Below are 13,070 nucleotides of genomic sequence, written 5' to 3'. Positions count from 1 at the left end.
CGCTAGTCTATGCACAGCATGTGATTCTAAGCAGATTAACAAACATCAGAAGACAATGCATTACTTACCGTAAAAGCATTTCTGATGGTTGTATCTGCTTAGATTCACATGCGCCCACCCTTCCTCCCCGCTCGGATGGAAGGAACATAGACATCCTTTACCCATCTCTCTCTTTTCTGTACTCACTCACGTCTAATAGGCTCCCTCAGGGCCGAAAAAAAGAGGGACCTCGACGCGTGAGGGATTGTGGGTACAATGCACGTCACTATAGGGATAGTGTTACAGACACGCCTTGTCGACGTCCCCTTTTCGACTACGAAAACAAAATGCAATACTCTGCAGTGACCACTGGATGTCGGACTATGCACAGCATGTGAATCTAAGCAGATACAACCATCAGACATGCTTTTACAGAAAGTAATGCATTGTCATGCTGGACTTCAGGGTGAATGGAACTTTGGAAGTGATTTCTAACAGTGAATCAATGAGAGGCATATTGAACAACAAAGTGGGAAGAAATTGTACACTGCAATTCTGAAGTTAACTATCAGTCAATATATTTGTACAAAGACCCATCATATAAAGAGGGTGCAAGAGTGGCGCAGAACTTTCAGAAACTAAGAACACTGTTGTGATATTGAAATTGAGTCTTGGGGAAGGGAACTCTGAGGCTTATCCTATTTATTGACTTGAAGATGGAGTGTCAAGATTCTTTTGGGTTTTGAACTGTGCTTTGGAACTTGGGGAGGGGAGCCCTGATAATTGGTTAAAAAGTATATCATCCTTAACTTAAGGAATGCAGTCCTGAGACTTTTGTTGCAAGTGTTTTATACTTGGGGGAGGGAGCTGAAGGGAAGCTGTGACCTGCCCGTAGCTCGGAACTTTGTGTTGGACACTGTTTCTGTTGGTTGCTGACATCCCCACACATTGTATACCCTTCCTCCCCGCTCGGATGGAAGGAACATAGACATCCTTTACCCATCTCTCTCTTTTCTGTACTCACTCACGTCTAATAGGCTCCCTCAGGGCCGAAAAAAAGAGGGACCTCGACGCGTGAGGGATTGTGGGTACAATGCACGTCACTATAGGGATAGTGTTACAGACACGCCTTGTCGACGTCCCCTTTTCGACTACGAAAACAAAATGCAATACTCTGCAGTGACCACTGGATGTCGGACTATGCACAGCATGTGAATCTAAGCAGATACAACCATCAGACATGCTTTTACAGAAAGTAATGCATTGTCATGCTGGACTTCAGGGTGAATGGAACTTTGGAAGTGATTTCTAACAGTGAATCAATGAGAGGCATATTGAACAACAAAGTGGGAAGAAATTGTACACTGCAATTCTGAAGTTAACTATCAGTCAATATATTTGTACAAAGACCCATCATATAAAGAGGGTGCAAGAGTGGCGCAGAACTTTCAGAAACTGAGAACACTGTTGTGATATTGAAATTGAGTCTTGGGGAAGGGAACTCTGAGGCTTATCCTATTTATTGACTTGAAGATGGAGTGTCAAGATTCTTTTGGGTTTTGAACTGTGCTTTGGAACTTGGGGAGGGGAGCCCTGATAATTGGTTAAAAAGTATATCATCCTTAACTTAAGGAATGCAGTCCTGAGACTTTTGTTGTAAGTGTTTTATACTTGGGGGAGGGAGCTGAAGGGAAGCTGTGACCTGCCCGTAGCTCGGAACTTTGTGTTGGACACTGTTTCTGTTGGTTGCTGACATCCCCACACATTGTATAGATTAGTTGTGAGGGAAAATGTAGGTTTTGGAAACAGACAGATTTACAAGTTGAACTCTTTGACTCAGACATCCCTTAGTCTTGTTTTGGTAGGGAAATACCGCCAGAGTATAGGGCAAGATATGCCTTTTTCCATCCTGACTTTCTAAGTTAATAGAAGTGTTTTATTTATTTATTTATTTTTTTAAGCATCTTTTTATTAGTATGTCCACACAAATATTGCATAGCAATATAATACAGAGGTGCATTGAAAAACTATAAATGAACAATTCATAAACATATAGTCAGTTGTATATCAATAGATAACATCACAATCAACCCCCCCCCCCAAACATACTACAACACTTTCATGTACAATAAAAGATCAATTACAGAAAATAAAAATACAAATTAGGTTAGGACACAGACACAAACACAAAAAAAACCTTCAGAAAACACTAAACTAAACCACCCAATAAAGACGACAGACAAAATAGACGGAAAAGCTAAACAAAAGGAGAAGAGGAAAAAAAGTATTAGCCCACTCCACATCAATATCCTTAACTGAAATATTTAATCATATAAGGCATTGAAAGGCCACCAAATTAAAATATACTCTTCTTCCCTTTCTTTTTCCCTGAATGAAAGTTTTTCATAATTCGACAAAGTTTGCAAATCAACTAACCAGTCTTCCACTGAAGGCTGTTTTCTAGTTTTCCAGACACGAAGAATCAGTCTCATTGCCAGTAACATAGCATTATCTATCCAATTATTGTATTGCATAGAGCTTTTACATCTATCCTGGTGTAGTAGTAGGATTATATGTTCTGCTGATCTTTGTAAAACAATATTTAAAATCATTTCAACTCTATCAATCACCTCATTCCAGAAACTCTGAACCCTTGAGAAGTACCAAAAGAGGTGTAACAAAGTACCCCTTTCATTCCTACACCCCCAGCTTAAATCATATGTTTGTAATCTCAATTTATACATCTTAACCGGTGTCCAGTAGACTCTGCCTATAATTTTTTGTCTGATTAGACGTAAATTCAAGTCTATTCCTACATTGGCACTCACCCTAAGAATACCTTTCCAATCTTTATCCGTGAAAACCCTATTTTCAATCAACTGACCATGCCATTCTCAGTTTTTCCCATGCCACAACATGGTTTTGTTCCAATTGCATAAAGTTCATGTATGTACGTACAGTATATTATTGCCCCGTAAGCAGTTGACACAGTACAGGTCTGACCCCCCTAGGGAATCATTAACCATACTCTTCCTGAGATTAATCAATGAGAGTAATTCAACATATCTTCTTCTTTCTCTTGTGTGTAGCCCGTACTTTCTCTGCATTTCTACAAATGTCAAAAGACGATCCCCATCTAAAATATCACCCAGAGTCAAAATACCCTTCTTAGCCCAACTCTGCCAGTACAGGCATCTGTTGTCATGCTGTAAAACTTCATTATGCCAGAGTGAAGCATCAACACTTAAACCATACTTCTGCTTATTCTCCTCAATTCACCACCTTAAAACTTGTCCAGTTGCCACAATTGGTTTTAACTTCAATCTAGTAATCGACAATATCCCCATAGTATAACGATTTTCTAAACGATACGGACAGCAAACATCCCTTTCCATGCGCAACCAAAGAGCACCTTTAAAATCTTCATTTTTCTAATAATAAGACCCCTTCTTAAGTAGAAAAGCCTTACAATACTTATGCGAATCAGGATATCCAAATCCACCCTCCTCAACCTTTTGAATCAATATATATCTCGGAATTCGAGGTCGTTTCCCTAAACCCCATAAAAAACATTGAAAAACTTTAGCAATCTGTAATACTTGCTTTCTGGTAATCCATAGTGGTATCGATTGAATAATATATAACACTTTTGGTAGTAAAATCATCTTAATGGCATTTATTTTTGCCCATGATGATAGGTTAAATCTTTCCCATCTACGTATAGGATAAACTATTCTATCCATAAATGTATCAGTATATTGAATAATTTTCTGTAAATCGCCAATAATGTATATACCAGGATATTTAACACTATCAGGGGACCATTTACAGTTCCACACCTTCAGAATGTTTTTACTACTATTTTTAGACATCAGGAAAATCTCAGTCTTGTCTCAGTTCACCTTATGACCTGAAACCTTACCTTCTTCCTCAAACATTTGTTTCAACAGTAATCCACATTTTTCCGGGTCTGACAATAAAACTGACATCATCCGCATAAGATAACATTTTAACTTCCATCTTCCCAACACATAGCCCTCTAATATCCTCATATTGTCTAATATAGGCAGCCAATGGTTCAAGTGCTAAGTCAAATAGAAATGGTGAAAGAGGACATCCTTGTTGTGTGCCTTTAGTTAGTGAAAAAGACCCAGAAATCAAACCATTCACGTTCACTCTTGCTGTAACGTCATGATGAATACATTCAATCATTTTCATAAAAATTGGCCCAAAACCCTTTCTCAACAAGGTGTATCTTAAAAACCTCCAGTTAACTTTATCAAACACTTTTTCTGCATCAAAAAACCCTATGATCCCCTTTGAGTCCTTTTTGTGATGCATCCCAATGACATTCAAAACAGTCCTGATGTTATCATATGCATACCTTCCTGGGATAAAGCGTACTTGAGATTCACCGACAAGATCTCCCATATTGGCCATAAGACGATTTGCCCATATTTTTGTAAATATTTTAAAATCCACATTTAACTATAAAATTGGTCTATAGTTGCCACATTTTTTTGTGATCCTTATCAGGCTTGGGAATAACAATAATTATTGCATCCGTCATCGAACCACCTATAGTCCCTGACCTTAAAAAATCATTAAACAGTACACATAAAATTGGCGATAACTGACATTTTTATCATTTCGAAGTTCCGAAAGATAACCTTTATCAAAGAAAGCCTGTAGGTCAGTTTCAGTAGGATGCAGTTCTTCCTTATACAATTGTTCATAAAATTGTCTGAACTTTTATTACAAATTTCATCACTTCTATGAAAAGTTTCACACTTATCATTTTCAATGGACGAAATACACGTATCCGTAATTAACCCTTTAAGCTTGTTAGCTAAGAGTCTGCCATTTTTATCTCCAAATTCCCAAAATAGTTGTTTTGTATAAAACAAGCATTTCCCTGCATCTGTCTGCAATTGAATTTTTAAATCCTCTTCCAGTCTATTCAATTTACATTTTTTACATTCCGAATCCATCTGCGCACAACTTTTTTGTAGTTCTGAAATCTCCTTCTCGTCTTTTAGTATTTTCTTTTTTTTCTTTCTAACATGTGAGGTTCTACTAATCTTTTCCCCCCACAAAACTGCCTTAAAACAGTCCCATACTATTTTCACATCCGCCGAACCATTTTCTTAAAAATATTCCCCAATGAAATCATTTAGGCCTGTACTAATTAACGAGTCATTAAGGGCTTTTGCTTGCATTCTCCACCTGTTATTCTTCTTACACATATTATTCAAAATGACTTTTAAGTCAATCAACGCATGATCAGAAATACCTCTTTCTCTAACACCTGAACTAAATGTCTGATCAACTAAGGTGTCACTAATTTAAAAAAATCTATCCGCGAGTATGAATTATGTACCATGGAGTAAAATGAATATTCTCTATCCCTCTGATGATGAACCCTCCAAATATCAACAAGTGTATATTCAAAAGCACTGATTTTTCCTCCATTATATCTGCAATCTGATCTCCTGTCCAGTTCATTATGCATCACTAAGTTTAAGTCCCCACCCAAAATTATATATATAGTGAAGTGTTTTGTTTCTAATTCAGAATGTATTGTCTGTGTCTTACTCCGGGATGCCTCAACAGTATGAAAGGTACTATTTCCATGAGTGCACGATGCATGGGTGCCATAGCCAGGATCAAATGCGACTAGATTGGTGGTCTAGGGAACATATTTTTGTGTATTCAAGGGTGCTACCTTTTGTGTGTGTATGTGATAATGTGTATGTGTACAATGCAATATGCGTTGAGTGTATATGGCAGACACTGGACTTGTGTGCATATGTACAGAGCCCTAGGCTTAAGCATGCAAGGCCCTGATGTACATGTGCTGGTCTAACCCGATACTTTAGGGCAATCAGAGAGGACCCTGGGCGTAGAATAGAAAATGGACTATCTAAAAGGCTAAGCCTGAGGGCTCTTTACCTGTTCAAATGAGTTATTTATTCTTTTGGCTTGTTTCAGTGCCTTTCCATATTTATTTATTATATAGTAAGTTGTTGATAGGTTACTGCATGTGTCGCTAGTAAAACTATGTTTGAGTAACTTGTCATTGTGATTCTGGTTATGTTTTTTCGGATTGAGGTTTTACAGTAAATGTCTCAAATGAGGCTCTCTCAGATTGGCTCTTGCCTGCCCTATTTAGTAAGGCTGCTTTTTTGGCTTGTTGTTCGCACAACCATACGCTGTGCTTGATTGGCTCGTTGTCCTTACACAAGTGAGCATGACTCCGATTGGCTCGTTTTCCACACTTCTAGTGAGGGTGCCTTAGACTGGCTCGCTGTCTTCACACATTAGTGATGCTGCCTGCAATTGGCTTGTTTTCTTCTACCTTCTGGGATTGCCTCAGGTTGGCTCTTTCTTCTCTCAATACAGTTTCCTTTCAGTATTGGATGTTACACTTGCAAAGCAAACACTGATTGGGTACTGGGAATTGTTTTGAAATGTTTGCTTCTAATAGGTTGGTTATCTCACTCTTCCTACTTGACCCCACTTTATTTCTTCAGTAAAGCAGTCAGTTGTCTGATTGGATGGCTTCTGCCATTCCTCTTGGGCTCAAGTAATTGGTTTTTGATAGCGGGCACCTGTGTTGAGTATTTATGAAAGTGGTCTGAAATCATTAGAGGCTGTTTTTTGACTGGAAGTTTCTTTTAATCTCACTGTCTATTTTTTCTCTGCAGTTTTTACAAGGGCACAGTCCCGCGCCTGGGGCGCGTCTGTCTGGATGTTGCCATTGTCTTCATCATCTATGATGAGGTTGTGAAATTCCTGAACAAGGTCTGGAAGACAGACTGAAGACATGCACGGACTCCGGCTCTGCAGTAGGCATGGCTGCGCCGGAGGGACATATCAATAACATGGAAGAGGGATCTTTCATCGACATGCCCATAGGACATATCAGTGACATGGCAAGGGGACATATCGATGACATGTCCGAGGCGTATATCAGTGACATGGCTGGGGAACATATTGATGATTTGATGGAGAAACCTACTGACAACGTGGTATTGGGACAGTTTGATAACCTAACGAAAGAACACTGACAAATTGCAGAGGGACATATTGATGACCAATGGGAGAGAAGTCTGCATCAGGCCTGTCGCCTAGAAGACTGTGTGCCAAAGGTCCATTCCTTCTTCAGGATCCTTGTTTACAATGGGCGTGCAGAGGACATGGCTCCTCTGAATTTTAACTTGACCAAATGTATTTATTCCTTGTTAATATTGGTTGCTTAGAAGGAAATGTTGGGGTTCCTTTTGTGATTTTAGTTCCTGATACTCCCAATCCTAAGCTGCTCACTTTATCCATTGAATGGGAAGTTTTTACCCGATCCACTCGTGCTCTGCAGAAATTGGAAGATGGAGCCCAAACGTGCCTCTTTCTCCCGATGACATCATGGGTTAGGCACCGTCTTATGGTGTCATAGGTCAAAGGTGATTTGAAAATACAGCCCAAAACATACTTCTTTCGCCTGATGACATCATGGGTTAGGCACCGTCTTACGGTGTCATAGGTCCAATGTGATCTGAAAATACATCCCAAAACGCGCCTCTTTCTCCCGATGACATCATGGGTTAGCACCGTTTTATGGTGTCATAGGTCGTATGTGATCTGAAAATACAGCCCAAAACGCGCCTCTTTCTCCCGATGACATCATGAGTTAGCACTGTCTCATGGTGTCATAGGTCGTATGTGATCTGAAAATACAGCCTAAAACGCGCCTCTTTCTCCCGATGACATCATGGGTTAGCACTGTCTCATGGTGTCATAGGTCGTATGTGATCTGAAAATACAGCCCAAAACGCGCCTCTTTCTCCTGATGACATCATGGGTTAGCACCATCCTATGGTGTCATAAGTCGAAAGTGATCTGAACATTTGGAGACGGGAATATTTTGTTTAAACTATCCGGCATACACTACCCAGCGAGGTATGTGGTTGCATATTGACTTTTCACAAAGATTTCTCTCGTTCTAAACCAGGAGCAGAACTCGTGGGTTCTGATCTCAAAGTAGCTGTGGCCTTAGCGTGGGCCACAGGATCAAACCTAGTGGCCCTCTTTATATTTAAAAAAATAAATAAAGCCTACACACTCTGTTAATGAAGAGCCCAGCTCTGTAGATACTTGCAACAGATGGCTTTTTTGGGTCCGGGAATACAACATATTGGCATTGCACTGACCCATTACATGAGAGCTGGCATGAAAGCCAAAATCAACCTTACAAGAAACCAGGAATTGCCTTACTTTTTAAAACCAATATTTTTAAAACTATTTTAAGTAGTAGCAGAAAAGAGGGCTCTGACCATTATCAACCTTAAAGCAGTAAAGAACTCTCAGATGTGCACTACAATGGGATTTGCTTAAAATTGAAAACCATCCCGGGAAAATCTCAGCAGTTTGTGTGCATATGGGCATTGCCTTAATTATTTCCAGGCACAAAAATACCAACACCATCGTATTTTTTTCCCCTGAAATTGTTTCCTCTTCTATGTTGTGCTAGAAGACGGCCACTATTTTGTCTGCCTATCTGTCTGTTCAAGAAAAGGGCATCTCTGTGCCTGCCAGAGAATAGGTCAGCCTAACTGCCTGGATTCCGATCAAAGTCCTGAAGCAGGCTTCTATAATTTGACATGCAAAACCGAAACAGCTGTGTTGTGTAAGTGACTCTGCGTCACCTATTCATTCTCCCACAATGTGGCTGTTAAAGGCTGACTCGATATAATGATGATGAGACGATTACTTCTTTATTGCCAGTCTCGAAGCCTTGTAGCACGGTGCAGATAGCAAGAGTTACTTTGCCTCATTGGAAGGTTCTTAGCCACAAAAGTGTTATGGGTGGCTTTTCTGGGTTTTCAGCATAGATCTATAGTCCGCCATAATGCTGGGCCCACGCCAAAGCGCATATATTTCATGTCAGTAAATCTGGAAAAAGAACTTGGAATACTTTTTACTTTTCTGGATCTGAGAAATTTGGAAGTGGTGGATAAGAGGGCCAAAAGACCCCACTTCCCTTGAACCATATCCACGCTTTCTCAAATCGGTGCATAGAAACTCCATATTTTGCCAAATCCTGGGAGCACAGCAATATCCACTGGTGCAGTGAATCGCTGAAAGCGTATTTTGCTAAGCTAGAAATCTTTATTCTGGATGCACAAATGGAATCCGAAACAGGCTCATTGTACAATGCACAGCACTGTACAAACACTTGCCATCAATTCCTGCCTTCTGCATTGCACACAAAAACGGTGCTTTCACATTCCCAATAATTGTTCTCTCCAAGTATATTTTGGAATCATTTACAGGCATGATAAAGAGTAGCCTTTCAATTATTGTATTTGACAGGGATCCTGGGGAGTATCAGAGCATTGCTGTCACCAAAACCTAGAATTTCAGATTTGGCAAATGCATTGTGCCAACAGGTGAACTTTGAAATTGGAGGAGACTGAATGGATGAGCTGCATAGTTCCTGCAATTGGCAGGAGATTAGCCTGTTCTCTTAGCTGCCAAAACTAGAGTTGAACTGCCAGATGTCTGCATCGTAATATCTGAGCGCATGTGATTAGTTGACTCAACATTTTGCACCAAACAGCCACTTTATGCCTTATTTCACACTCTTTCTGCAGTGCGCTTAACAATCCCCAAAGTCTTCTCAAAAGAGGGCAGCTCTGGTTTGGGAGATGGTTAGCGGGGGTCGCAGAGCCCCAAACCTGGGTCTTGGACAGCACTATGCAGTCATTCCTGGGAGCAACATGTTTAAAAAATCATTACGAGTTTTAGTGGGGCGCGCAGATCTAGGATGAGCACGTGCGAGCGTACCTAGAAAAATATTTTTATTTTCTTAAATCCTGTTGGTTTTGGTCACACAGAGCTTTTGGAAAACTCTGCGATCATTCCAAGAAAATGCCATTTTAAAAAAAAAATGTTTTTAGTTCGTGGGAAACAAAAATAGGTTTAAGCCTGGTGCTATGGCCTTGGGGAACTGTTTCCCTATCTTCCCAATCCGCAAGCCTTAACGCATGTGGTACAGTCAGTCGAAGACCTAGTTTTGGGTTACAAAAGTGAGGTGGAAACTGCATTTTTTTTCCCAAAGAACATAAATAATTGTAATTTAATTTTTGACAGATAATTTATGGAACCCTTCTCTTTCCATGGAGGGCTGTTGCAACTGATTTATCAATTAGTAAGATTACAAGTTTTGAATTAGAGTAGAAAGAGCGTTTTATTGACCAGAAACACCATTCGATTGGCATTATCTATTGAGGGGTTAAGTTCTAGAAAAAAGTACATTTTGGTCGGGGTTAGGGGATAGTGTCTGTTTTTACTTCTGCCACAGTTACCACTTTCATGTAAGGGGGGCCAGGCTGCCAACACCTAATGTATCATATTAATTTCCTGTGAATTTTGAACAAACACTTACCCCATTTCTGATTTGCCTGTTGTCTGGTCCTGGAAATTGTTGTCCCCATTTCCTCAGTGCGTACTACAAGGCCCTGCATTCCATGGGGGCAGGAATGACCACAGATGGACATTTCCCCACTAGCTTTCTCTGGCCTTTTTGCTAGCGGGTAGGATCTCTCTAGGAAGTCTGTGTTTTCTAGTGGTTGAGGGACCATTAGTATTAAAAAAAAAATAGGGTAGAACAGATAAGCCTTGCATGTTGCTGGTACTATTGAGACCATAGCAGTTGTGGTTTGGGGGCGTAGTTGTGGCATGGTTATGGCATTGATGATGCTTCTAGAAACATCTAGTTTCTTGATGCAACCTTGTCATTTTTAATATGTCACATATTCCTGAAAAGTATAATTCCTCCCCTAAAGTTCTGGAATGGTCCATTGCGCCCCTGGCTCCTAACCCCCGATCATCCATTACTATGGAGACTATATGAATATACTTGAATGTGGGTCTTGTCCTATTTGTTTGGGGGCATATGTACTGGCTCCCAGTCTCTCTTAATTGTGCCAAAGGCTCTTTGTGATTCGGGGCCGGTTTTGTGCCAATATTGCCTGTATGCAAAAATATATTTATAAACTATAAAATGTGTCCAGATGTGTGATTGATTGAACTTCATTCTGTGTGAGGTCATGCTGTGTGGCAAATGTTCAAAGTACCGTTAGTGGCTGTTGTGCTTTTGGGTGGCGAGCGCGAAAGGCTTGTAATGTTGTAATGTTGTGTAAGGGTGTAGGAGTGAGCTCGGACACAAGGGTGGTATGTTGGTTGGCAAAGACCTTTATTAATGACAAAAACTGGGTTTTGGAGGGAATCCTAGGTAGCCCTATCTCTAAGAGGGGTTTCCCTGTCTCAACAAAAATAGCTAATGAAACTTTGTCAGAATGTCCAAAGTAAAGTACACTGTCCTGTGTCCAAATCCTTACCTACCCCTCACAAATAAACTTAATGTAAGGTTAAAAAGGTACATGTCTCTTGGCTGGCAACCTGCAGCCCTGCTTTGTAGTTTTCCATTAAAGTTCAAAACCAAGAAAAAAGTGCCCCCAACAAATAAAGTTCCGCAAAGTTCAAAGAGGTTTATTTCCCTTCCATTTGAGTCTCTTTATGGCTCATGAAATGTCTCTCTCTTCTTGGTTGAAAATAAATAGGTCCCAGACTCTGTTGAGCCAACCTGTCTTCCCGGTGCAGTGACAAATAGGAACAGCCTGGATACTCTCTTCCAGGCAGTGTCAGGGGTCCCAGACCTTTGTGGGCAGAACCGGCTTCCGGTGAAGAACTACCTGGATGCCTTTCCCAAGCTGTGTTGAGGCTCCCAAACCCTTGTGAGCAGACCCGGCTTCCAGGTACTGCGGTGAAGAACAGCCTGGATGCCTTTCCCAAGCTGTATTTAGGGTCCCAGTCCCTTGTGAACAGACCCGGCTTTAAGGTACTGCGATGAAGAAATAAACAACCTGGATGTCTTTCCCAAGCTGTGTTGAGAGCCACAGACCCTTACGAGCAGACTCGGCTCCTGGATACTACAATGAGGAGGAGGGAGTTTGGGTTTTACTCCTACTTGCAACGGGTCCCAATTGCAACGGGTCCCAGCCACTGCTTTCTGTACCCACTTGGTCCACTCTCCTGCCAATTGGGGTACTCAATACCTTTACTCTCTCAGTTCTCTTCATCTGCTTTCACCCTGACCCACAGCCTTGGTTTACTCTCCTGCCACGGTCTATATGTCCAACTCTCACATACAATGTTCATATTACTCTTTAGTGCCATTCTGGACGTATTCCCCCAGTTCCCCTTCACCTTGTTACTTTGTCTTGGTGAATAGTCACATAGGCCAGTCTTTACTTTTCTTAACTTTTCTTTCACCCTCTGTCTTCCCAACACTGGGCATAGCTCCCTAGTACCTGCAGTGTCTTGCCCGTTGCCCTCTGGTTGTTTGCGAGTCTTCCAGGGTCTTCTGTGTTTTCTCCAGCTCCCTGGAGTCTTCTTTGATCTCCCGTGGTTCTCTCCAGAAGTTCTACCGTGGTTTTTCCTGCGCTCCAGCACCCCTGGTTACCAGCAAGACTGTTTGTTTCTCTCCTGTGAGCTTTCTTCTTTGTGGGGTTCTCTTGGATACGCTTTTCTCCTCCCTGGCTCGTCTGCTTCTCTGTTCTGACCTTTTACACATAGTCTGCCGAACTCACGTCAGGGTCAAGATGAAGATGCCATTGTTCTCTTTCCTTGCTTATTTTAAACGACAGCTGGCCAATCGGATCGTTCGAGAGACTAGAGCTATCGGGATTGTCACAGTTGCCTTTTGTTAACTTTTATTAATCTACACCCAGAAGGTATTTATGGAGCACATTACTAGATCTATATATTCAAATACTCTCTTAGACACCAGTACATGGCAGACAGTGGTTTTGAAAACAATAATTCTTTATTTACACAATATTATAAATCTCAGGCCAAAAATAGTTAACCTTATATTAAGGTTCAGAAAAAGATGGGATAATGTATTCCGGATGTATCCCACGTCTCCTCAATCCCCACAGGTTCCTATGTTATACCTCAAAACTACTGACCTCTGAATCTTAAAACTGATCTGTGTCAATGCTTGTGAATCAAAAGTAAAGGGAGGAATA

The 13,070-nt window shown here is 40.9% G+C and overlaps 1 protein-coding gene across 1 annotated transcript in view; it reads left to right on the top strand.

Moving 5' to 3' along the window:
* SLC25A1 (solute carrier family 25 member 1) overlaps window positions 1–7,245 on the top strand; it is a 155,067-nt gene extending 147,822 nt beyond the window's left edge. Inside the window, exon 9 of the mRNA XM_069619949.1 lies at window positions 6,687–7,245. Coding sequence (XP_069476050.1) covers window positions 6,687–6,801 — 115 coding nt within the window. The 3' untranslated portion in view covers window positions 6,802–7,245. The remainder of the gene's footprint in view (window positions 1–6,686) is intronic.
* Window positions 7,246–13,070: the final 5,825 nt, after the last annotated feature.

This window comes from Ambystoma mexicanum, chromosome 10, assembly GCF_040938575.1.
Source record: "Ambystoma mexicanum isolate Mex_15411 chromosome 10, UKY_AmexF1_1, whole genome shotgun sequence".
NCBI classification, from domain to species: domain Eukaryota; kingdom Metazoa; phylum Chordata; class Amphibia; order Caudata; family Ambystomatidae; genus Ambystoma; species Ambystoma mexicanum.
Note: the sequence above shows the minus strand (reverse complement) of the source record. Positions and strands in the feature narration are given on the sequence as shown.